The sequence below is a fragment of the Venturia canescens genome, chromosome 1 (assembly GCF_019457755.1).
Source record: "Venturia canescens isolate UGA chromosome 1, ASM1945775v1, whole genome shotgun sequence".
Classification (NCBI taxonomy): Eukaryota; Metazoa; Arthropoda; class Insecta; order Hymenoptera; family Ichneumonidae; genus Venturia; species Venturia canescens.
Genome location: NC_057421.1, coordinates 38,516,859 through 38,541,625, shown reverse-complemented (window position 1 = coordinate 38,541,625; position 24,767 = coordinate 38,516,859). Strand labels below are relative to the sequence as shown.

General features: G+C 34.4%; 1 protein-coding gene across 3 annotated transcripts in view; it reads left to right on the top strand.

Annotated features, from left to right (window-relative positions):
* The window catches only part of grnd (grindelwald), a 318,742-nt gene that overhangs the window by 133,534 nt on the left and 160,441 nt on the right, over window positions 1-24,767 (top strand). For all 3 annotated transcript variants that reach the window (XR_006262810.1, XM_043433356.1, XM_043433355.1), the window contains exon 2: window positions 7,063-7,380. Coding sequence is in view for 2 of the 3 variants with exons in the window: in XM_043433356.1 (XP_043289291.1) it covers window positions 7,176-7,380 (205 nt within the window). In the remaining variant the exon portion in view is untranslated. The remainder of the gene's footprint in view (window positions 1-7,062; window positions 7,381-24,767) is intronic.

Below are 24,767 nucleotides of genomic sequence, written 5' to 3'. Positions count from 1 at the left end.
TCAACAATACCTAGATCTAATTATAGTCAACCCTAGATATTTGTTTCGTGTGTCCAATGCTTGAAATTCAATTGAAAACTCTTATTAACTCGTATTAGTGAGTGGATAAATCACTCACTAATACTGCCGGGTTTTAATGTATTTGAGTATTTTTCACGGTTTAAAATAATTTTCATTGCGAAATTTGATAATTTTTATTTACATTTTTCGTGGTATAATGCGAAAACGGGCGATCATCAATGTACTCCCTAACGGATGTAACGATTGGTCAAAAAAGTACAATCCGCTAGGGCTTGTCCAAATTTTTTTTCTCCGAGGGAGGATTTTTGCGACTTGATATCCAATCTTTTTTCTGTGGTAGTTCTAAATTTCCAAATAAGGTTTTCGAAAGTTTTCCACTATTTCTATTATGATAATCGAAAATAATTTATCCAAAGATTTTCGTTAAGTTTTCTGCAACTTATAACAGTTTGATATTCTTCGAATGTTTGATGTTTCCTCATGTTTCCCTCATGATGATGGTGATGATGATGATGAAACACGATGATCCCCTCATGTTTCATCGATTCCGAATGTGTCCACAATTTTGTGGGATTAAAACTATTTTCCGTAACGTTTATGAATATTTTGTATTATTGAGGAATTTCCCCCCCTCATTTATGAATTTTATTTTCAATTTTTTTAATCAAATCGTTGTGAATAAAAAAGATATGAAAATTTTTCAATGAAACGAATTTTTTGATTGATTTTCCGTAAAATTTGACAGAAAGAGAGAGAGAGAGAAAAAATATATATAATGCTCACCAAGTCCACCGGGAAACTTCCAATGACTTTTTGAAGCATTCATTTCTATTCACAGTATCATACCCAGAGATATCAAGTTGATGTACACATGTCGATGTATAAAATTTTTAAACTCTGCATGTAGCGACTGAGTTCCAATCAGAGAAATGAAAAGTATTGAGTGTGTCAGGACCAACAGATTTGCTTATTTTTTAATATATATCTATTTTGAAAACATAAATTCTTATGCCAATCATAAATGGGCCACCGCTGACTTTTTGTACCATTTTGAATTATTTATTATTTATGTATTACCATATTCTATAATTTTTTCATAATTTATATATACCCTAGGGTGGCCCTTAATATGGGTGAAAAAAAAAATTGATCGCGCCGCCCCCCAAAACGGTTCCAAATGATAAAAAAAAAATCTACGCAAAGCCGTAGCTATGTCCGGTAAGAGGAAGACGTGCCTGTAAGCATGAACTTGGATTTAAATATCAATTTTTCTGCATGATTTAGTAATTTTTTAAAATGTTGTATTTCAGTGAAAAATGGTCGTATAGAGGTCTAAAAAAATGCATTTTGAAGCTTCAGGTTTCTATTTTCAAGATCTTATGAAAAAGTGCGAGAAAAAAACAGCAAATTTTTATGCTTTTTTATCAATCTCACAAGCGTAGATTTATTTTTTTCAACTAAGCCATGGTATGGACCGGATAGCTGGTTTATTAGGCTTCAATTTGCTTTTTTTAAAACTTGAGTAGGACCATTTTTTGCTGAGATGTTGAACTTTGAATGAAAAACTCTTTTGTCTTTGATCGACGATATCTCAGCAACCAATGGTCGCACAGGAAATTCAAGGGCAGTTCTGAAAATTGGAATAATGTCCTACAAGGTTCCGTTGCAATCTTGAAGATCCATTTTTTATTCCATCCTTGTCGTGAATTTTAAAAAATAGGAAAAAAAAGGTAATTTATGGTTTTTCAGAAGCTCTCAATGTTGGAAGCCTTAAGAAAAACAATCAATTTTCATCAAAAACTTTCGGAATTTTTTTTTTTTGTATATTTCAACCTTATTTATGGGAAAAATGTAGAAAAAACTTGGAAATTTTTCATTTTTCATTTTTGTCATGATCATGACTCGTTTAACGTAAAAAACGTGACCCTCAAATTTGATTAATGTTTGATCGGTTGCAACGAAGAAACGATTGGTTAGATCGAAATGTAACTTCGGCAGGGTTTTTGGGGGTATATTCAGCTGTAAATGGCATACTCAACATGAGTCATTTCATGATTATTTGAAATTTGGCTATTGACTTTCTGAAAAACCATAAAATACATTTTTTCCTATTTTTTTAAATTCAGGACAAGGATGAAAGGAAAATTTCACCTTCAAGATCGCAACGGAATCTTGTCGGACATTCATTCCAGTTTTCAGAACTGCCCTTGAATTTCCTGTGCGACCATTGGTTGCTGAGATATCGTCGATCAAAGGCAAAAGAGTTCTTCTTAATTCAAAGTTCAACATCTCAGCAAAAAATGGTCCTACCGAAGTTTTTAAAAAAGCAAATTAAAGCTTAATAAACTAGCTATCCGGTCCATACCATGGCTTAGTTGAAAAAAATAAATCTACGCTTGTGGGATTGATAAAAAAGCATAAAAATTTGCTGTTTTTTTCTCGCACTTTTTCTCAAAATTGCGCACAACATGTAGTTCTGCATTTTTTTCGTCATAAGATCTTGAAAATAGAAACCTGAAGCTTCAAAATGCATTTTTTTAGACCTCTATACGACCATTTTTCACTGAAATACAACATTTTAAAAAATTACTAAATCATGCAGAAAAATTGATATTTAAATCCAAGTTCATGCTTACAGGCACGTCTTCCTCTTACCGGACATAGCTACGGCTTTGCGTAGATTTTTTTTTTATCATTTGGAACCGTTTTGGGGGGCGGCGCGATCAATTTTTTTTTTCACCCATATTAAGGGCCACCCTAATATACCCATATTCCATAATCAAAAATAGGAAGTGCTAATACTTGGCGCACAAGTGTAAACACAGAATTTTCAAAGTTTGCCAGTATCTGCTGCAATTTCTTCATCTACGTTATGATACAGACAGACAAAAGTACCACAGATTCATGCAATTAATTATGCCATAGTTAAAAAGAAAAAAGACAGCGCAATTGAAAGAGAACAGAAATCAAAATTGTTTCATGTATCTGTGCATTAGTTTCTGAAGACAGTAATTTCAGATCTATTCAGAAATAAGTAGGTGAAGACTTTAGTAATGAATATCTTCGTTAATATATTCCAGTCGGAACCAAAAAGTTAAAAGATTGGCATACCTGCTATTTCACAGAAATATCAAAGTTCATAGGTACTTGCTACGTACCAGTTATACAGACTTTGGTGCTATAGGGAAAAACACTTCAAAATTACATGAACCACATTTTTGAAACTTATTATGACACATTCAAAAAAAAAGTGACAGATACGATGCATGTTGAAGCAAGCAAAATGCTGTAATTTTGTATGTCTCCATGGTTATCCGCAGACAAAATATTTGATCACATCCAAAAATGATCAGGTGTAGACTTACAGACATGAATTTTTCAACCCACAATGCCAATCGCAAACATGGTTTGGAAATATTCAATATACATGTCACTTCATTACTTTGTCGAACTTTAGAGGTGTTCATTGCATTTTGAAGATACAAATTTTGATATCATGAAAATTAAGCACCCAATGACTTATTGAAATAAATTTCCAAATTTATCATGTAACAACTCAAGTGAATATATCTATGCATTTTCATGGCCCAAAGATTTTTCAAAACTTGGGTGTATGAACAAGCAATCATGAGGGCTTTTTGTTATAAATATTTAAAATTCTCTTGTTGAAATCAATATAAAGAAATAGAAATACGAATATTTCTCGTATTGTCTGGAGAACGAATAGAAATTGGTATGACAATACACTGTAAGCTAAGGAGGTGGAAAAAAGGGACCGGTAAACACAGCCAAACTAAATGAAAGAAATTATGACAACAATACATTGAATTACTTGACCAAAGTTTTTTAAAATTTATTTGAATTCGTTTACACACAACCATCCATCTCTTTCTTTAATGTAATTATACAACATAGAATTTCTGTTTGGAAAGAACGTTTTAGAGGTTATAATGAACGAACGTTTTTTTTCTCATTGTTATTATTATTATTATTCAACACTAATTAGTCACGTCATTAATAATATCGATTCCTTCCACTTTTCAATAACCACTTTTATTTTTCTACACTCTGCACGCAACAGCACTCCGGCGGTCATAACCTCAAACGTCAACATGACGCGAAATCTCGCAAATTTGCTATCTATGTATATATTACGATATCGAAGTAGAACAGATAATTCTTAATTTTCACGACACATTATTCACGTTTTCACTTCTCAATATTTTACTCACTCTCAGTACACTGTATGAGTTCAATTAATCCACTTTTGAGGTTTTATTTATTATAGATATTATTGTCGTGAATTGGACTCAAAACTTCTTGAAACTTCTTTTATGAAAAAAATAAAATTGATTATATCCACTGCTATTTCCAATAATGTTTTATTTATTTAAACGAAATTTGCAAATCTTGCACCGTTGATCCACGGGGCTACGATCGCAATCACTTTATAATAACATAACAGACGATAACAGACGGTATACAAGAAAACATTGAGGACTATCAGAAACTTTCTCATCGGCGATTGGTCGAGACGGATAGATTCTCACCGGTGATTGGTTATGATGGGCATCAAGAAGCGCTTGTATGTATCGGTCTGAACCCATATACGGATACGTCAGCTGCGTAAATGTGTTGGTACTTTTTGCATAATCTTGAGCCCGTGCAAAATTTTTTCTCAGCAATTACGCCACCGATCATGCTGATTTTGGGCGCATTCGAAAGAGAATTTCTTAATTAGCTGAAAGTTCAATTTTCAAATTGCGACATAACTCCTGAGCTTCGCAATTCAAGAAAATGACATGTCGATTTTACCCCCACCACCGCGAATCGTTTTATTCAGAGATAATATAGTCTCGGCGAGAGCCTCGGGCCAGCAGACGACAGGGACGTCAATGTACTTGTCCCGAGACTCTACCGAGTCTCTTGATACTGAACCCCCACTAGCCGGTTATTCAGCCGAGCTATCTCCCAGAATCGCGTTTGAGCTCCCGATCCACGTCCTCGTTCTTTCTGACCCACTCACACTTATTCCTGACTCTTTCTCTACGGTCTTTACGAATAATTATTAACGACGCTTAGATTTTCATGTACGGCCACGCAACGAAAGATTCATCTGACTTTACTTTTTCTACTCCGAATCACTGGAACGCGAGGAACAATGAAATTGAAAGCCGGCTTTCTGCGGGGCAAAGCCGCCGCCGTGACACGTTTCTCGATGTTCCGTAAGAACAAAAAAAAAATGACGGGAACAAGCGAAATTACCCTTTTTCGGGTGATAAATTAATACACAATAATTCACGGGAACGAACCAGAGCCCACCAACCGAAACGAACAACGAAAGATTGAACTTACGATGGATGAACTAGACTCCCGAAATCGCACGTCCGATCCGCTCGATACTCCACGAAAATCTGCCGAAAGTGATCGATATTCGTTACGCGGTGCCACTCCTCTCTCTCTTCCCTCTAGCTACGATCTTTACTCGCCCTACAACAGGTGCGACGCATCAATTCTTCTAGTTGGGCGTTAGACGGGGCCCCCAAATTTCCACGGGATAAATTGATTAAATGTCGATGACATTATTTCGATAATAATAACCCCTAGCCCAAACCCACGATGATTATGAATTTACACAACGGGAAAAACTTTTCGCGAACGAAATTAAATTTCAAAAAGGTCTGACGCCCCTCTCGACAGGACTCCCCTGATATTTGCTTCGACATTCCTCTGGATATCTCGTGAACATTCGATGGCGTAAGTATTATGTCGGTGTGAGTGTCCACGATGTCCGGGACTTTGCGTACGAGCCTTTTTCGAAGTACGCCGATGTTTCGAGCCTCGTTTCTCCCGCCTGTAGCTGTGTACGTTTTCGATGTAACGTCCCGGCGTTGGTGTGTTAGTGCGTACGAGCCTTGCTCGAAGTACGCCGACGTTTCGAATGTTCCCCTCTCATTCCACTCGGGAAAAATGGTCAAATATGCGAGCCTCAATCCGAATATCTTGACAACGACGGTTGGTGTTCCCTCTAATTCGAATTAGACGCTCCCAAATTATAATAAGATTACGAATCGATTAAATCTTCTCTATCTTTTTAACAAGGCCCTACAGAAATCTTTGCGGAATTGTTGCGTAGCTGGAGCATCGATCGAAACGGACGGGAGAGCATTTGTGATTGTTCCTCCATTTACTCTTTCTTTTTAGTTCCCAGCAATAAAAAAAAAATCTTCACAATATATATAATCACGCAACTGATGATATATTTACACTGGACAATATTCCTCGCACTCTGGTTTAATAGAAGGATTATCTCAGTTGACTCTTATTTCCAATCGAACGAAATAATGAAATCTGAAAATATTTCGTTGACATATGCATCGCGCATTTTTTATATTCTTTTCCACACACAGTATTGAATCTGAATGAACTCTTGCTATATGGAATTTTGAATAGTAAAATGTTTGAATAGTAAAAATGGATTGTTCAAAATTCAGATGTAGATGGTCGAAGTGAGCCGTTGAAATTGAGCGGTGCGTTGGATTAAAAATTCTCGGACCGATACACAATTGGGTATGTGTCGAAATGAAACGAATTTGATTATTAAATAATTAAAACAAATGAACATAAGATGAAATTCAAAATTCTTGATACGAACTTCGGTTGATGATTGTAGCAGAAAATGAAGTAAGGGTGAAAACAACAGCCTCGACAACAGGTTGCGAAAAACTTGCACCGGATTCCGATCAAACACTTGTAGCGAAGAACTTATAGCGAAGAAAACGTGAAGAACAGGATTTTCGCTGAACACGTGTAACGAAGAAGTCACATGAGATTTTAATTTTCACCCATAAAAAATCGGAAATGTGACGAAAGTTTGAACCGCTTTTGAAAAATCATGCCTGTTTTATATTATTTTTTAAACTTTGAGAAAAGATAAGAATTTTATTTTATGGGATTGAACCCGGGGACGTAACAATATCTAATAAGTAGATATCGAACAGGATGAGAAATTATTTATTTAACCGTTTGCTCTTCTTTCAGATATCTAACTGATGGATCCACCCAGAGACATTCCGTTCGAATATAGTTAAAAAATATTTTTAATTATCTGCAAAAAAATAATCCGAAAAGGAAAGAATTTTCTTCTTACAATTATGAGGATACTGTGGCTGATTGGGATTGTCATCATCGTGTTAACAGATGCACGTCTGAATCATGAAGGGACCAAATGCGGACAACAATTATGTACAACCACTGAGTATTGCAGTCCGTTCGACTCTCAGTGTAGACAATGCTCAACAATTTGCAATGCTAGCAATCACAATCATCAGATCGAGCTCTGCGAAAAAGATTGTCAAGGTATTGCATTAAAATGATATTGAATAACGTGGAAAAATTTAAACTTTCAAACTGCATAAGTGAAGAAATGTCAACTTCAATCATGTCTTTTTTCAAATTCGACGACTTTCTTGTGAATAGATTAGTTACTTTAAAAAATTGATCAATTTGGTTATTTTCTCAAAATTTAATTTTTTTTAATGAGGTTTTTCAAGGGTGTGTGTCCGTGTGTGACCACCTGTCCTATTGTGAACTCCAAAATATTTAAATATACACTATTTCATAATACACTATTAATGGTGACTAATCGAAGCTGTTCATGCAAAAAAATAAAAATCTCGCATCGATTTTCGGAAAAGTGACTAATCTACATAATTACTAAATATTCAAAATAGCGGTATTTTGGGTTATGATCTCTTACAATGTCCTTACAAATACTTACTTAGGCATATCTTTAAATAAACCACGTAAAATAATTCAATTTAGCAGAAAAAACAAAAAACAGAAAAAACAAACAAATCAGCCGTAACAACAACATCCGAATATTATTGATCAATCCTTCGAAATATCTTCTACCACCACTCCACATCAAGCTTGGTCTTATACAGCAGTATGTCAAAGCTCTGGACAAAGATGGCGATTATTTCCAGTTTTTAGGAACAAAGTTTCCCGCAACGAGTGATGTGAAATTAAAGGAGGGTATATTTGATGGACTACAAACTCGTAGTTTATTTGGAGACCAAAATTTCATAAAAAGTAAACGATTTTGATCGTCTACTTTCCTGAAAACCTTGGAGATCTAAGTGACGTACAAGGATAAAGATTTTATTAAGACATCAGTGAAATGGAGAATCGGTATCAGGGTCGGTGAAATATCAATATGATGGCAGATTTTTGTTGGACGCTAAAGAGAGAAAGAGGAAGAGAAGGTAGAAAGATTTTTCTCTTCTTATCAAGAGACTCGGTAGAGTCACGGGACAAGTACATTGACAGCCCTGTCGTCTGCTGGCCCGAGGCTCGCCGAGTATACTTTCTCTGAATAAAACAATTCGCGGTGGTGGGGGTAAAACTGGCATGTCATTTTCTAAAATTGCAAAGCTCAGGAGATGTTTTATAAAGCAAAAATTGGTTTGGAGACTAATTTTCAAAATCCCTTTCGAATGAGCATGAAACCAACACGATCAGTAGCGTAAATGCTGAGAAAAACTTTGCACAGGCTGAAGATTATGCAAAAGTTACTAACACATTTATGGATTTACCTTGTCTGTACAGAACACCATCAAAGGCCTCTTGATGCCAGCTATAACCCATTTCTATGGAAGCTCGGGTCCCGGGATCCCGGCTACAGAAATAATGAGTTGTGATTGGTGAGGACACTCGCTGTACCGTTCCAGCGGAATAAAGTTTATGAATATATACCTATATATAAAATGCCATCAGTTAGCCGTCAGTTTTTGATGTTATAATAAACGGATTTTCGACATTACGAAATGCGGGGTGAAAAAAAAAAATTCATCGAATAAAGTGTTCAATATCTATTTATTTTATTCAAAATAGTGGTATGTGGTGTCATACATGCAGTGCATTACGATAACCAGATATATAGTGACTTTGGCGTGATATATTGTTCAACCATCTGTCAGTTTTTGATGGCATGAGCAAATTAATACCAACAGCGATCTAAATGATAAAATTTCGGAGAAACAGTGCGAGCTGTATGAATTCGATTCAAAATTCTTATATGACTATAAAAAAAAAATGTTATATAAGTTTTGTGAAAACCATGTAGGTTAGTTTATCCTCATCGCAATCGGTTCGCGAGTATTTGTTATATAGGACATATATTAGTATTGGGAAATTTCTCCTTGTATAAATTCTTTGATTTTACGTTTATTCATGACGTAATTTTGTTGCAATCCTGGTTCTGGTTCATTGAAAATTTTCAACGGAAGTTATGTGAGAAAAAAAAACTTTCGCTCATTATAACCTCTCAAACGTTCTTTCCAAACATAAATTTTATGTTGTGTTATTACATTATAGAAAAAATATGCGTGGTTGTATGTAAATGAATGTAAATAAATTTTGAAAAACTTTGGTCAAGTAAAAGTGTCTAATTCAATGTATTGTTGTCATATTTTCTTTCATTTCGTTTGGCTGTGTTCACCGGGCCCTTTTTTCCACCTACTTAGCTTAGCTTACAGTATATCCATAACAATTTCTATTCATTCTCTAGACAATTCGAGTGACATTCGTATTTCTATTTCCTCATATTGATTTCAATAAATTGGAAAATTCATAACAAAAAGTTTTCATGATTGCTTGTTTATAAACCCGAGTTATAAAAAATCTTTGGGCTATGTAAATACATAGATATTCACTTGAATTGTTGCATAATGAATTTGGAAATTTATTTCAATAAGTCATTGGTTACTTATTTTTCGTGATATCAAAATTTGTATCTTTGAAATGCAATGAATACCTCTTAATTAAGTTTGGTAACATGATGAAGCGGCATGTATATTGAGTATTTCCAGACCATGTTTACGATTGGCATTATGGATTGAAAAATTCATGTGTGTGAGTCTACGCCTGATCATTTTTGGATGTGATCAAATATTTTGTCTGTGTATAACCATGGAGACTTACTAAATTACATTATTTGATTTACTTCAACTTGCAGCGTATTTGTCGCTTTATTTCTTGAATATGCCATAATAAGTTTCAAAAATGTGGTTTGGGTAATTTTGAAGTTTTTTGCCCCATAGCACCAAAGTTCGTATTACTGGTGCGCTGCGAGTATCTATGAACTTTGATATTCCTGCGAGGCGGTAGGTGTGCCAATCTTTTCTCTTTTTGGTTCCTACTGTAATATATGAACGAATGAAGATACATGAAACAATTATGAGTTCTGTTCACTTTCAAGTGCGCTGTCTTTTTTCCTTTTAGTTTTGGCATAATAAATTTTATGAATCAGTCGTAATTTTTTCTGTCTGTATCAAAATTTAGATGAATAAATAATAGCGGATTCTTGCAAACTTGGAAAATTCTGTATATTGACATGCATGCCAGGTAATAGTACTTCCTATTTTTTATTATGGAATTTGGATATCTACAAATAATAAAAATTATACATGAATTATAGGATTTGGATATGGATTATAAATAATACTCAATAATAAAAAATAATGATGAATGTTACAAAAATTTAGCCATGGCCTGTTCATGAATGGCATAAGAAATTATGTTTTCAAAATGCAATGCTCATATTAAAAAGTAAGCAATTCTGTTGGTCTTGACGCATTTCATACTTTTTCTTTTTTCCGGTTGAACCTTGATGGCTACATGCAGAGTTTAAAAATTTTGTGCATCGACGTAGGTGCGTCAACTTTCTATCTCTGGGCATGATAATACGAATGGAAAAGATTGCTTCAAAAAGTCCTTGGAAGCACGTTTTGAAATGAAGTAAACATTGCTGGCATTAGAATTCAATAAACATATGTGAAAATTGCGAATTCTGGTGGACTTGGTGAACATTATATATGTATTTTTTCTTTCTCCTTCTGTTAAATTTTAAAGAAAATCAATCAAAAAATTCGTTTCATTGAAAAATCTTCATATTTTCTTTATTCACAATGATTTCATCAAAACAATTGAAAACAAAATTTATAAATGACGGGGGAAAATTCCACAATGATACAAAATATTGAAAAACCTTACGAAATATGATTTTAATACCACAAAATTATGGACACGTCCGAAATGGTTGAAAAATTGAGGGTATCACTTCAAACATTCGAAGAATATTAAACTGTCATAAATTGGACAAAACTTAAAGAAAATCATTGGGGACATTATTTTTAAATATCACAATAGAAACATTGGAGAACTTTAGAAAATCTTATTTAAGAATATTTTTTGTCGTTTAGAACTATACCACAGAAAAAAGATTTGATATCAAGCCGTAAAAATCCTCTTTCGGAGAAAAAAATTTGGACAATTACATTGATGATCGCCCGTTTTCGCATTATACCACAAAAATGTAATAAAACTTCTTATCATACAACGAAAATGATTTCGAACCGTAAGAAAATATCAAATATATTACAATCCTACAGCATTCGTGTATAATATTCTTCACTAGTATATTGATTGTGCGGTATCGTCAGTCTTTTTTCGACGAATCAGATGTTACAAGCCAAAATCATATCTCGGCCTCCAACCTGCTTTCCATCATGCTCTTGGGTTCCTAATTGACAAAACATATTAGAGTACAAGGGAAAAAATCGCCAAAGTCCAAGGACAGACCTGTGACGAAATATTTCCAGCACAATTTTGACGAAAAATAGGTCTTTTTTCGTGGAAACCAACGTTATATGCAGTAAATCGTAAATAAGTCATAGAAATTTAAATAAAAATTATGTAGTTATCAAAACATAAATAAGGAACTTTCGAGAAAAAAGACGTGTTATCAAACCATAAACTTCCCCTAGGGAAAAAAAGGTTGGGACAAGTACATTGATGGTGTCGTGTTTGCTGATAATTTCATCAATAAAAAAAAAACTTGGAAACCGATGCCTCATTCTTCTTATTTGATTTGAACAGCTAAATCAATTGAAAAAAATTCCACCTAATTTACGTGCAGCTATATAATCTAGAACTCTACATACTAAAACCACATCTCACTTTCGTCGAGATCGTTCAGTAATAATAATTATGTAGAAGTATTTAAAACGCATCCACTAGCATATATGTCTCGTCTAGATTATATTCAAAGGGACTGCAGTCATGACCTAGAAACATTATTTGAATTAGCATTTTTCATATACCGAAAATGTTCTACGATGAGGGACATTCTTTATTGACAATGGATATTGAAAAAATAGTAGAAACCATTGAAAGTTGAAAATCAGCTGATGTTTATTCGAGCAGTGAATTCTCTATAAATCTTTCCCGAAAGGGTATACGCTAGAACTCTCTAAAATGTTATACAGAAACGCTCTAGTCATTGCTCAGAACCTTTCAATGAACTGGAACTAGTCAGACTACGACTGCATTTTATAGTTAATGTTTCTTCTTATCAACAATAGTAATATTACTAGTTACATAAAGCGCTCAAGGCCAGAGCTCTTTGGAATGATGTACAGATACCCTCCAGTCATCATTCAGAACCATTGGATGAACTGGAACTCGTACCAGTACGATAGTATCTCACGATTAAAGTATCCTTTTATCGACAATGAAAATGTAGTAAATTTCACAAAATCCTAAAGACTAAGAACTCTTCGAAAAGTTATACTGAAATGCTCCAAACATTGTTCAGAACCATTGACTGAACTGGATTTGAACAGACTACGACAGCATCTTATAGTTAAAGTTTCTTTTTATCAATAATCATCATAAAAATTCATCATAAAAGTGTTCATCACCAGTGTTCTGGAAAGGTCAGTCATTGAGAACACTTTTGCTGGCGATAATATGATTATTTGAGTACAGCAACAGTAACGGAAATCGATTTAAAGGAAAAAAACGTCAAAAATTCTTGACTTTTCAATTGAAAACGAAAAAATAATGAAGATTTTGATTTAAATTTACAAAATAATTGCCAGATTCTAAAAGAGCACCCTCAAAAACCTCCTATATCAGATTTTGGAAAATTATTCTTTGGTTCCTCAGTTAAAATTACGTACTTGAAATTGTGTGTCCAAAATTGTCGTTTTGCGCATTAATGGGTTAGTATGGTGATGCTATACAACATTTTGAGGGTAGGGGTATTGGAAATTTTTTCCGTGTAGCAACATGCTTGTGAAGTAATTTCTGAAAATTTCAAGATTTTCCAAACGTATTGAGGCCCACAGTAAAATCATGACCACAAACGCAAAAAAATTCCATTTATTATAAACGAAAAACTTCAACCCCCGTGGTCGAGGGTTAGGCATTGTTTTAAAAATATGAAAAAATTACAGCATTACTTTTTATGTATTTCGAACCGATTTAGAGGGCGGAAACGGTAAAATAAATTTTGATCCCAAATACCGACCACCCTAGTGTGCATGAATACACCTAAACCAACTTGCATGTTCAATAAAACAATTTTTATTTTCAAAAAAGCTGATTCGGCTTAAGGGGGTCACCCCCCCCCCCCCCGTGGAAACCGCATTTTTTGGGGTTTTTTCCGCGTTTTTTTTGCGGCAAGGATAAAAAATATAGACTTTTGAAATTTGAAGGGTTCATCCAATGGTATTCAACTCTATGGTAGAATTTTTTAACTCTGATATTTCGGGTTTATTCGGTGTAAAACTACTTCAAAGGAAACCATCTGCATGGTCTCCACGATTCCGGAGGTTCCGTTTATCTGCGATCAAAAAAGCAATGAACGTTTTGATTTGTAATGCAGTGGCTATCGCCTGAACTAAAATTATACAGAAATATCAAAATCGAAGGATTATTGAGCTATGCAACATTTTGGAAAATTTAAATCAGGTGTTTCAAAACGGACAAATCCTTCAATTTTTCATATTTCTGTATGATTTTAATTCAGGTGATAACCACTGCTTTACAAATCAAAACGCTCCTTGGTTTTTTGATCTCAGATAAACCGATCCCCCGAAATCATGGAGACTATGAGGAAATATATGGGTTCCTGTGGAGTAGCTTTACACCGAATCTACCAGAGATATCAGAGTTAAAAGATTCCACCATAAAGTTGAAATATCATTGAATAAACCCCTCAAATTTCAAAAGTTTATATTTTTTTTCCGTGCCGCAAAAAAATCGCGAAAAAATCCCACAAAATCCGACTGCCACACGACTGCCCCTTATGTTGGATTTCATTATTCCAATCGATCAATATCGCGTTATCTGAAAAAAAGATTCGAGTGCCTTAGTCGTTGAAATCCTGTCGTTATTTAACGACTTAACCTCAACATTGAAATTTATAATTCGTTGCAATTTTTTGAATTTTCAAATAAATTAGCCGTAATTTGATTAAAAAATGTTTGTTTCCTTTTTTTCGATATCTCTTACGACGAGACAGGGAATAATTTTAATTAAAAATTTTTTCAATAAATGTCGTTTCGCAAGTACACTCTGGTGGGAGATAATCGTTACCTAACATGAAGATTTCGGTTTTCCCATATCCTGTAAAAATTTTTCTAGTTCACAGTGCACATTTATCTTTTATGTCACCTGGACAGTAGTCTCAGTGAAACCCCATGTGACACTCATGTACTTCAAAACACAAATGCATGATGATTTATAAGAAGTTGTTCGATCTATTCTCTCGAAATTTGCTTCAAATGAGCAATTCATTACTAAAGGTTATAAAAAAACCATTTCAAATGTAATGAATGAAAAAAATTGAATCTGGTAAATCTTGGTAATGTATGAAAAACGTTTGGTTCAAATGAACAAAACTTTGTCAAATAAATGGGTCATTCCATACCAAACCGTGACCCCGACCATTTTTGATTTTGCTGAAAATTTTCTATTATTTTGTAACTACTGAAAGAAGTCGTTCCTAATTTTTCAAGATTTTTTCCCCAACTTATCTGATCACAATAAATTTTTCAAAATTTCGTACAATTTTTTTATGAACGCCCATAACTTCTTCAATAACAGAGATATCGAAATAGAATACTAGGTCATTTTTTTCGTCTTGAGTTGTAGTTTTATGAAAAAAATACAAAAATATATTTTTTTTCAAATTTGGACCGTTTTGATTTTTTTCAAAAAATTCACCACGTTTTGATAGACCTTTTTATTCATGCAGAAAAATTTTTAGCTTGTGATATTCATAACTTGTTACTTCTTTTTCTATTTTTTACCTCGTGTCAAGCAATAAAGCGTTTTTCCTCCTTGAATGGACAACGCACGTAATAGAGAAGAGACATTCCGCTTCATTTTTTATTTTTTTTTATTGTCTCCACGTCTACGATCTTTTTTGTGGTTATTACATCATTTCAAAAACGTCCGTTTTTTTACCCTTTTTATTCCCTTTCTAGATTACATTTTTTGTCCTCTATTCTGCGAACGAGTCCTTGAAGGTTCTTAGCTTCAATTTTTGTAATTGGAAAAATTTATTGCAATAATTTTTTGCAGAATTATCATGTTTTTACAAAAAGAAGACAAATTTTAAAACTGTCTCGTACCACCAGAACTATTAGGTTTCACAGGATATTCCAAAAATAAAAAAAAGTTGCGTTTGTAATTGTTTTAGGCATTGGAATTTTTTAAATATTTTTTTTCAGAAATTTCTTCCTTCATTATTTTTTAAGTAGAACCTCAAGCACATCGAATGTCGTAACTCGAAAACGATGAGGTTCTTTTTATGAAATTGTGACAGAAAAAGAAATTTTATTTTGTCCTTTTTCAATTCATTAAAATTTTATCAGACTTTTTTCCAAGATTTTATCAATAAGGTTTTTAAGATATTTATCAATGAAAAATTCAAATATAAAAATGAATCTTCTTTTACTTTAGATCTTTTAGCACGTCTCCATAGTTCACTAAAAACCCGGATCAACGCCGAGAGTAAATATTTCAGGTTAAAAAAATTTGTAACAATAATGTGATGATATTCTAATGAATTAAAGAAAACAAAAGATTACTTTTTTCCGTGTTAAAATTTCATTTGACTTATCTGGATTTTTGTCCGGAAACTTTTCCCCGGTAGTATACGTAGTGATTTAAATGTATTCAAACCGATTAATATATACAATTGGAATAATTTTGAATCAAATCACTCTACTTGTAGTGTCCATTCAAGGAGGAAACATGCTTTTTCGCTTGACACGTGGTAGAAAATAGAAAAAAAAGTAACAAGTTATGAATATCACAAGCTAATAATTTTTCTGCACGTGTAAAAAAGTCTATTGAAACGTGGTAAATTTTTTGAAAAAAAATCAAAGCGGTCCAAGTTTGAAAAAAATATATTTTTGGTCAAAAACTAAAAACAAAAGTATAAAAATTCATTTTGTAATTTTTTTTGTATTTTTTTCATAAAACTACAACTCAAGACGAAAAAAATGACCTACTATTCTACTTCGATATCTCTGTTATTGAAGAAGTTATGGGCGTTCACAAAAAAATTGTACGAAATTTTGAAAAAGATATTGTGATCAGAGGAGTTGGGGAAAAAATAAAAAAATATTTTGAACGACTTCTTTCAGTAGGTACAAAATAATAGAAAATTTTCAGCAAAATCAAAAATGGTCGGGGTCACGGATTGGTCGGTTTCGTATGGAATGACCAAAATGCAAAAGTGACGAGTACATCGGATGACGAATGAAAATAATAATAATAATAATGATATGTTAAAAAAATTACGAAACCAACTGTAAATAATTTCAACAAAACAATTAAGAACAGCTTTCACAAATCATGAAAAAACGTTATATTTGGAAAAAATACAAATCCGTAATTATATTGTGAAGGAAAAAAAATTCAAATAGAGCGTGAGAAATTCATTCCTACGGGAAGCATCCGGATCTTGAGAAAGATCTAGTGAATAAAAAAGTTACCAAAAAATCGCGTCAAAGGTAAAAGTCATTTGTTACGCTATGGTGGCAGAGACTTAGAAGAAAATCGATTCTTCTCAGCTTTTCAGGATCCCCTGGTATTCACAATATTCGACGTCGATTTCGTGTCGGTACAAATTATGTTTAAATATGTGCTAAAAGTACTTATCCAGCCTATCACTGTTCATTCAAATTGCTCATTCAAATAAAAATCAGGGCTCTCCTATCTAGATCTGATGGATCACATGTATGCCTACAGAGGAAATTGAGAAAATTATCTCCAAGAGATTTTAAATTAATTGCATTCATTATAATAAATGCAAACAAATAAATGCAAACAAAGTGTATTGATGAAAAAATACCCTTCGGACGATAAAAATTGTCAAGCTTCCAAATTAAGTCCCCAGTTTATATTGAAATGACGGCAATTTTTACTTCATATTTCCTTCTTCAAACGAATTTTAATTGTTATAGCCACTAACCTATTCTATTACTGAAGATATTCAGCTGATGATAAATTGCTTTTGAATAAATTTTCGAGAGGATTCGTCTGTATAATCTCGTTTTTTTATCATCACGTACACAATTGCACTTTGTTAAAATCAACATATATAAAAACATGAGTGAAGTGTTGCGAAGAGATAGTTGCCGCCGAGCAATGAGATGATGTCCGAATTAAAGTGGGCGTGTAACGGCAGCGTTAATGCTAGTACCATAAAAATAACGCATTAATTAAGGTCTAGTTTGATTTTTATTTGAATGAGCAATTTGAATGAAAAGTGATGGGCCGGACAAGTACTTTTAGCACATATTTAAACATAATTTGTACCGACACGAAATCGACGTCGAATATTGTGAATACCAGGGGATCCTAAAAGTCTGAGAAGAATCGATTTTCTTCTAAGTCTCTGCCACCATAAAGTAACAAATGACTTTTACTTTTGATACAATTTTTTGGTAACTTTTTGATTCACTAGATCTTTCTCAAGTTCCGGATGCTTCCCGTAGGAATGAATTTCTCACGTTCTATTTGAATTTTTTTTTCCTTTACAATATAATTACGGATGTTATGGCCGAGCCATTTATTTATAAATTACTGGTTAGATAGTTTAAAGTATATTAATTAATTGTCATAGATGTAAACGCTCAGTACGAGCCGCTTCCTCTTGTGAAACCGAATTCCTCATACTATACGAAACCTCTTTTAGTCAATTGCGAAACGTATTTCACAGATTCTCAGATTTTCGAGTTCCTTCACCTCTAAGAAATGTAAGCGAAATGCACAATTCATTGCGAGAACCCAGAACAACACTCACTCGCTTAGACACACTTTTATATTTTTGCATACGCATGGATGCTCAACCATCCAAATCCTTACGTTGCAATTTCCTAATATCGGAAGCATCGATAGAGAATTGACAACAAAAATTCGTCAGTCTTTCGCTAATCTTCGGTCTAAGCGGAGCTCCTCAGGTATTATTACCTCGAGTCCGAGTCTTGTTCCAGGTTCTTACAAGATAGTTAATAGTTACGCGTCTTCGAATCTTCGCGATCAAGCATCACTGCTCGAGGGCTAGTGAGGCACTGAGGTGCAGCGTTTCTTTACTTCTTGGAGGCAAATAAGAACTCATTAATCAATTATTCACATACCCAACCCTTCCAAGTACTAATAAGAAAAATCCAGAGATCAAACATTATTTCGACATATTATATTCTCAAATTATCGAGTGTACTACGCGATCTGTGTACGTGGGTGTGCCGACTACACTGTCTTCGAGGAGACCCGCAACGCTCAGCGTCAGCACGTCTCAAATTACGCGTAGAACATCGACCGTAAGTCCAAAACTGTATCACTTTTTATTGCATTTATGTTATGTGATTGTAAATAAGAGGAAGTAGACTGCGATCTTATTCAACTGTAATCTAAATCTCTAATGCCGACTCCTTAATAAACAAGCTAACTCGTTACTTTTACCCGATATTTCTGTGTCTTGACCTACATCAATCTCCTTGAAATTCCATATTGTATATTAGCAATCGTAATAGGTGCGCCTAGCGCTTTAATAGCTATTCCGAACATCTACTATTTTTATCTCTTCTCCTTTTTACTAAATTGTTTATTTGTTCCTCTGAGAAATTAGTAACTTTAATATTTGTTATTCGTTATTTTCCTCTCAGCCCGCGCGTTCTCACGTTCGGGCGTAACACGGATTTGTATTTTTTCTAAATATAATGTTTTTTCATGATTTGTGAAAGCTTTCTTAATTGTTTTCTTGAAATTATTTACAGTTGATTTCGTAATTTTTTTTACATATGATGTTTTTAATTTTTTTCATTCGTCATCCGATGTACTCGTCACTTTTGCATTTATTTGAACAACGTTTTGTTCCTTTGAATCAAAGGTTTTTCATACATCACCAATATTTAGCAGATTCAATTTTTTTTTATTAATTACGTTTGAAATGGTTTTTTTATAACCTTTAGTAATGAATTGCTCATTTGAAGCAAGTTTCGAGAGAATAGATCGAACAACATTACAGACACACTCCAGTCATCATTCAGAATCTGTACACAAACTGGAACTTGTCAGACTATGACAAAATCTTATGGTTAAAATGTTTCTTTGTGAACAACAATAATTTATTCATTTCCAAGAAATGCTGAAGGCTAAATCTCTTTAAAAAATTATTCTGAAACGCTCCAGCCATTGTTCAGAATCATTGAATGAACTCGAACTCGTACGAGTACGACAGCATCTCATAGTTGATCAAGAGACTCGGTAGAGTCTCGGGACAAGTACATTGACAGCCCTGTCGTCTGCTGGCCTGAGGCTCTCGCCGAGACTATACTTTCTCTGAATAAAACGATTCGCGGTGGTGGGGGTAAAATTCGCTTGTGATTTTCTTAAATTACGAAACTCATGAGTTATGTACGGCTTTGAAAATTGAACTTTTAGCTAATTAAGAAGTTCTCTGTCGAATGAACCCAAAATCAGCATGATCAGTGTCGTAATTTCTGAGAAAAAACTTTGCACGGGCTTAAGATTATGCAAAAGTTACTAACACATTCAGGATTTGACGCATCTGTATACGCGTACTCCAACCGCTACAAACATAGGTCCCTTGGCCCCCATGATCACCAATCCCTGGTGAGAGAAATTTTGCTGCAACCAATGAAGGGTGAGAGAATTTTTGAGCCAATGACATTCAATAAAAAGAGCAAGGAAGATTGGCGGAAAGCTGAGGAGCTCGAGAGCTCGAAATCACTAATCACTCGAAAGTCACCAGCCGAAGTTTCACGTCGTGTTGACGTTTGGGGTTATGATGTTAGGAAGTGCGTGCGGGAAAATAAAAATAATTTTCGCGTCATCTAACAAAGTGTATACTAATATTTATTTTGTCAAAATTTATGGTATACTAAACCGGTATAAAAGCGGCCGCGTAAATATAGACAGTGATCTGTGTGTGAAAATGAAAAATATAAAAAAATGCGCGATGCTTATGTCAACGAAACTTTTAAATATTTCATTATTTCGTTCGATTGGAAATAAGTGTCAACTGAGATAATTTTTCAATTAAACCAGAGTGCGCGGAATATTTTCAAGTGTAAATATATCGTCGATTGCGTGATTATATATCATGTGTAATAATGTAGGTTATATATTGAGACGTAACGCTCGCGTAGCGGCCCGAGCCCGCTCGAACTATTGAATATTGCGCGAACCGAAAACATCGCGGAGCGATGACGGGCGTGCGACCCGACCGGCGGCCATCTTGGCTACTGGCACAAAGGCCCGAGCGAGCCGGCGGGCAACGCACTGAACGGCGCCACAAGCCCCAAATTCGAACCAAAATTGTATTTTTATTTTCAATTATTCCCAATCCTTTTATTAATTAATATGAACGTAATTAGGGTCAAAATGACGGGAAAAATGGCAGCTATCCGAGGAAAATAATAAAAAGACTAAATTTGGTAACAAATTTGTATAGTTTCAAATAAAGAGAAACGCGAGCTCACAGCGCATGCGCAGGCATAAGCGTCGATGGGCTACAGGACCCGAACGTGACTTTTTGCGATTTTCCGAATACAATTAAAATTAATGATATTAAATAAAATAATGAAGCCAAATCATGCAACTAATTAAATAAGGGTAATTGGCATTATAATTTTATTATTTTAAAGTCACGGTGAGCTGAAAATTGATCAAAGCGGAATTCGGCGCATCGGGCAAAATAGCGATCAGCCAATAGCAAGGCGCGAAATATGGCAGCGAGCCAATAGAGAAGCCCGTTACAAAAGAATGCGCAGAACGCGTCCGAAATAGAGAAATTCGGCGTTTGATAAATTTATGGTGGGGAAACGGGTATAAGAGTCGGCGCACGGCTCATTCGAGAGGTAGTTCACCCTACCTCTAGAAACAACTCGGATCTCCTAGAAGAGCTCTTCTAACATCAAATAGCAAATACACTCTATTCTGGTAAAACCTAAAAATCCTTTCTCCTACTATTCCTTTGGATGCCTGGGGTATTGGTGAGACTCGGCGACGTATCGATCCCGTAGTCCAGGGTCCATTCCACTTAACCTATAATTTCCGAATTTTCGCTGCACGGGACATTGGTGAGACTCGGTGACGTATGGATCCCGTGGTCTGGGGTTCACATTCTAACCTGTCTTGTGTTTTGAGCATTGGCGCCATTCGGCGACGTTTGAGGCCCGTGGTCAAGCACAAACTTTCCACCTCGCATTTCTTTGGGTTTTATTGAGAATAGAGGCGATAAATAAATGATTTTATGATTAATTATTCTTAAATTCAAAATGGTTTTATAATTGATCCGATTTGGTTGGGTCGAACGAAGATATTAGCATTAAAATTGAATAATTCAATAATCTACAGTTTATTTGAACCATTGTAAGACTTCAAAGTCAAAATAAATCATCCGATCAAATTATAATCAATAAAAACAATAACAAGTGAATAAAAGCGTTAATTCAAGAGGCAGCGGTGAGACTAGAGTTTGTATAGCGTCCAAGCGATCACAAATTGAGAAATTGTAAAAACTAAAGCGTACAACACTCTTGAATTACTAGGAAGCATTAAAATCCAGGTTCAAGCGGTATAGGATTACAGGACATCGGTTGTCAATTATTAGTGTTGCGAATTTCATTATTTTGTTTGTTTTTTTTTGTTTTGTCTGAAAAATCTCATGCAAGCGGAAAGGAAAGGAAACAGAATAAACAGGGGGCATGATAGATCATAAAGCGTTCTTTATTGTATAAACAAAAACGAAAACAAATTTGAAAATTCAATCGAAATTTCATACAGAAAAACGCTCCGTTTTTCCGGGTCTTTCGAATCTTCTCTCGCCTGACTTGGTCAAACAACACGGACAAACAAAGATTAAAAATAAAGACGCGTATCATTTTGTAAAAACACACAAGTATTGTTTAATAAATTCTTTTTGTTATCTTATCAACACAATTCTCGTCTCTCGTCTCGTTCATACCTGCTCCTTTTAAAATTAAGGTAGCTCGAACCGACGCGTGGCGGCGTTCAGGCCGGGTCGGCTAGAGCGTTACGTTACAATATGCGAGTTCCCTTTGATAGCTGTGTCGTAACGAACCGGCCGGAGTATGACGTTACGAATAGTGCGGGACAAATGTAACAAACGTTCGCACAGTTAGTGAATAATAATATAAATAAGGCAAATCAGTTTATCAAAAATAGGTCTGGAAGTTGTAAGGACAAATGTTCGTCAATCTATAATGTGTCAAGATTTCTTTTTGCGATCTGAAATATTATGGTTGATAATTAATAAAACAAGAACACACGGAACTGTTAGTATATAATGTGCGAAACTCCATCTGAATAAATGTTTTCTAATTTATTTCTTGTGTCATCATTATTTTTAAATATTCCCATATTTTGCTTCCTATTGAGTTTGGCTCTGCTCTTTCCGATCCTTGTTTTTTACTCCATTGTTTGCAGCGGATCGATACATATTATTAATTCGTTGCTTGAGATGTGTCCTCTGATTTTCTACGACTTCTTCATGCTGATTGTGGTAACGTGATTCAGGAGGTTTCCAACTATGATCATCAATCGCACATTTTTTACATCAGATTCTCAAAACAGTTTCTGGTCTTGATATAAGCGTAGTTATTCTTTTTCCACCTGGTCGGTCGAGTAATAAAGTTTGAAACTTCTTCCAAAAAGTCTTTGGATGCTTTTTTTGCTGATGATATGAAAAGTCGTATCTTAGGAATGTGGTATGCAAACACAAATTTTGATAACAAAACTTATAGAATGACATGTATGTTGAGTATTTCCACTTTGCAAACTACAAATATGGAATTATTATAATAAAAATTCATTCCGATAAGTCTACTGTTGCTCAGTTTTGGATGCGATCAAATATAATACATTGATGGTCTCTTGTTTCTGGATGACATAGAAAAAAGATTTAGAACCAGGAAAAAAATTCTATATAAATAATAAACGAAAAATTGAAAAGTTCAAAAAAATTCAACAAAAATAAAAAATAATCGAAAAAATTCTGTAAAGAAAAATAAAAAAATTTCAAAAAAATTCATAAATATTGAAGACATTGAAAAATGTACTATCCAGTTACATGTAGTATAAAAATGTATGATATCAATTGGAGGCCAAGTTTTTATTGATAATTTGGAATATTTATCCAACAAATTGGAAACTTTAATGAAATTCATGATAATTATTTTCACGAAAAAAGTTAATGAAAAAAAAGTCATAACGGAAGTTACGTGCAGTACTAAAATGTATTATATCAATTCGAGTTCAAGTATTTATCAGTTATTCGAAATATAATCTCCGGCGACAAATGAGCGTTGAGAATCCTTGTCGGGCTCACAACGTTTTATCAAAATTACTAAAAAATTAATGGAAATAAAATCATTAAAAATTCACATGAAAGTCATTCGTTACTTCAACAAGGTACACACTTTAAAGAATCGATTCCCCTCCGACTTTCAGGATCCCCTGGTATTATTCACAACATTCAACTTCGATTGGATCGGTACAAATTATGTTCAAATACGTCTTAAACGTACTTGTCCGGCCCATCACTTTTTATTCAAATTGCTCATTCGAAAACAAATCAAAAACGAAGTTAATGCATGTGTTAATATTAAGGAACAGTAATTCCCGAGAAAATAACTTTCCTTCGAATCGCTCTTGTCAAAATGAAACGAAAATAAAAGATGAAGTTGATTAATCTATCAAGAGACTCGGTAGAGTCTCGGGACAAGTACATTGACAGCCCTGTCGTCTGCTGGCCTGAGGCTCTCGCCGAGACTATCTTGTCTCTGAATAAAACGATTCGCGGTGGTGGGGGTAAAACTGGCATGTCATTTTCTAGAATTGCGGAGCTCAAGAGATGTTTTGTTAAGCGAAAATTAGTTTGGAGACTGTTACGTCCCAGGAGGGAGGATTAGTTGGGGGCGCACAGTCGCCGATTTAGAGAAGCAGAGTGTACGTTGAGTACCTCTGCCAGTGAGTCTTCTTTGGGTCTTGTGCGAGGCCCGAGAACATATACTATATTTTCAGGTATACGTGACCTTTTTATTGAGGTTGTGCCCGCGAATTGGAAGGATTTTCCAATTGTTGAGCGGTGTCGAAGGCTTCGCGAAATAAGTGTATGCGATGATATTTTGTTCACTACAAAATATATTGATGAATTTATTGATTGACTATTACACTTATTTACACTTTGAAATTGAAATGTTTTTCTATATACTTTTGAGTTAGCGATTATGACAGAGTTCTCCCAAGTGATTTGGATTAGAGAGGGAGAGTTCTCCGATCTTAATTGTTTCGAGGTTCGCTGCTAACTGACTAACAACTAAGATTCTTAGCCT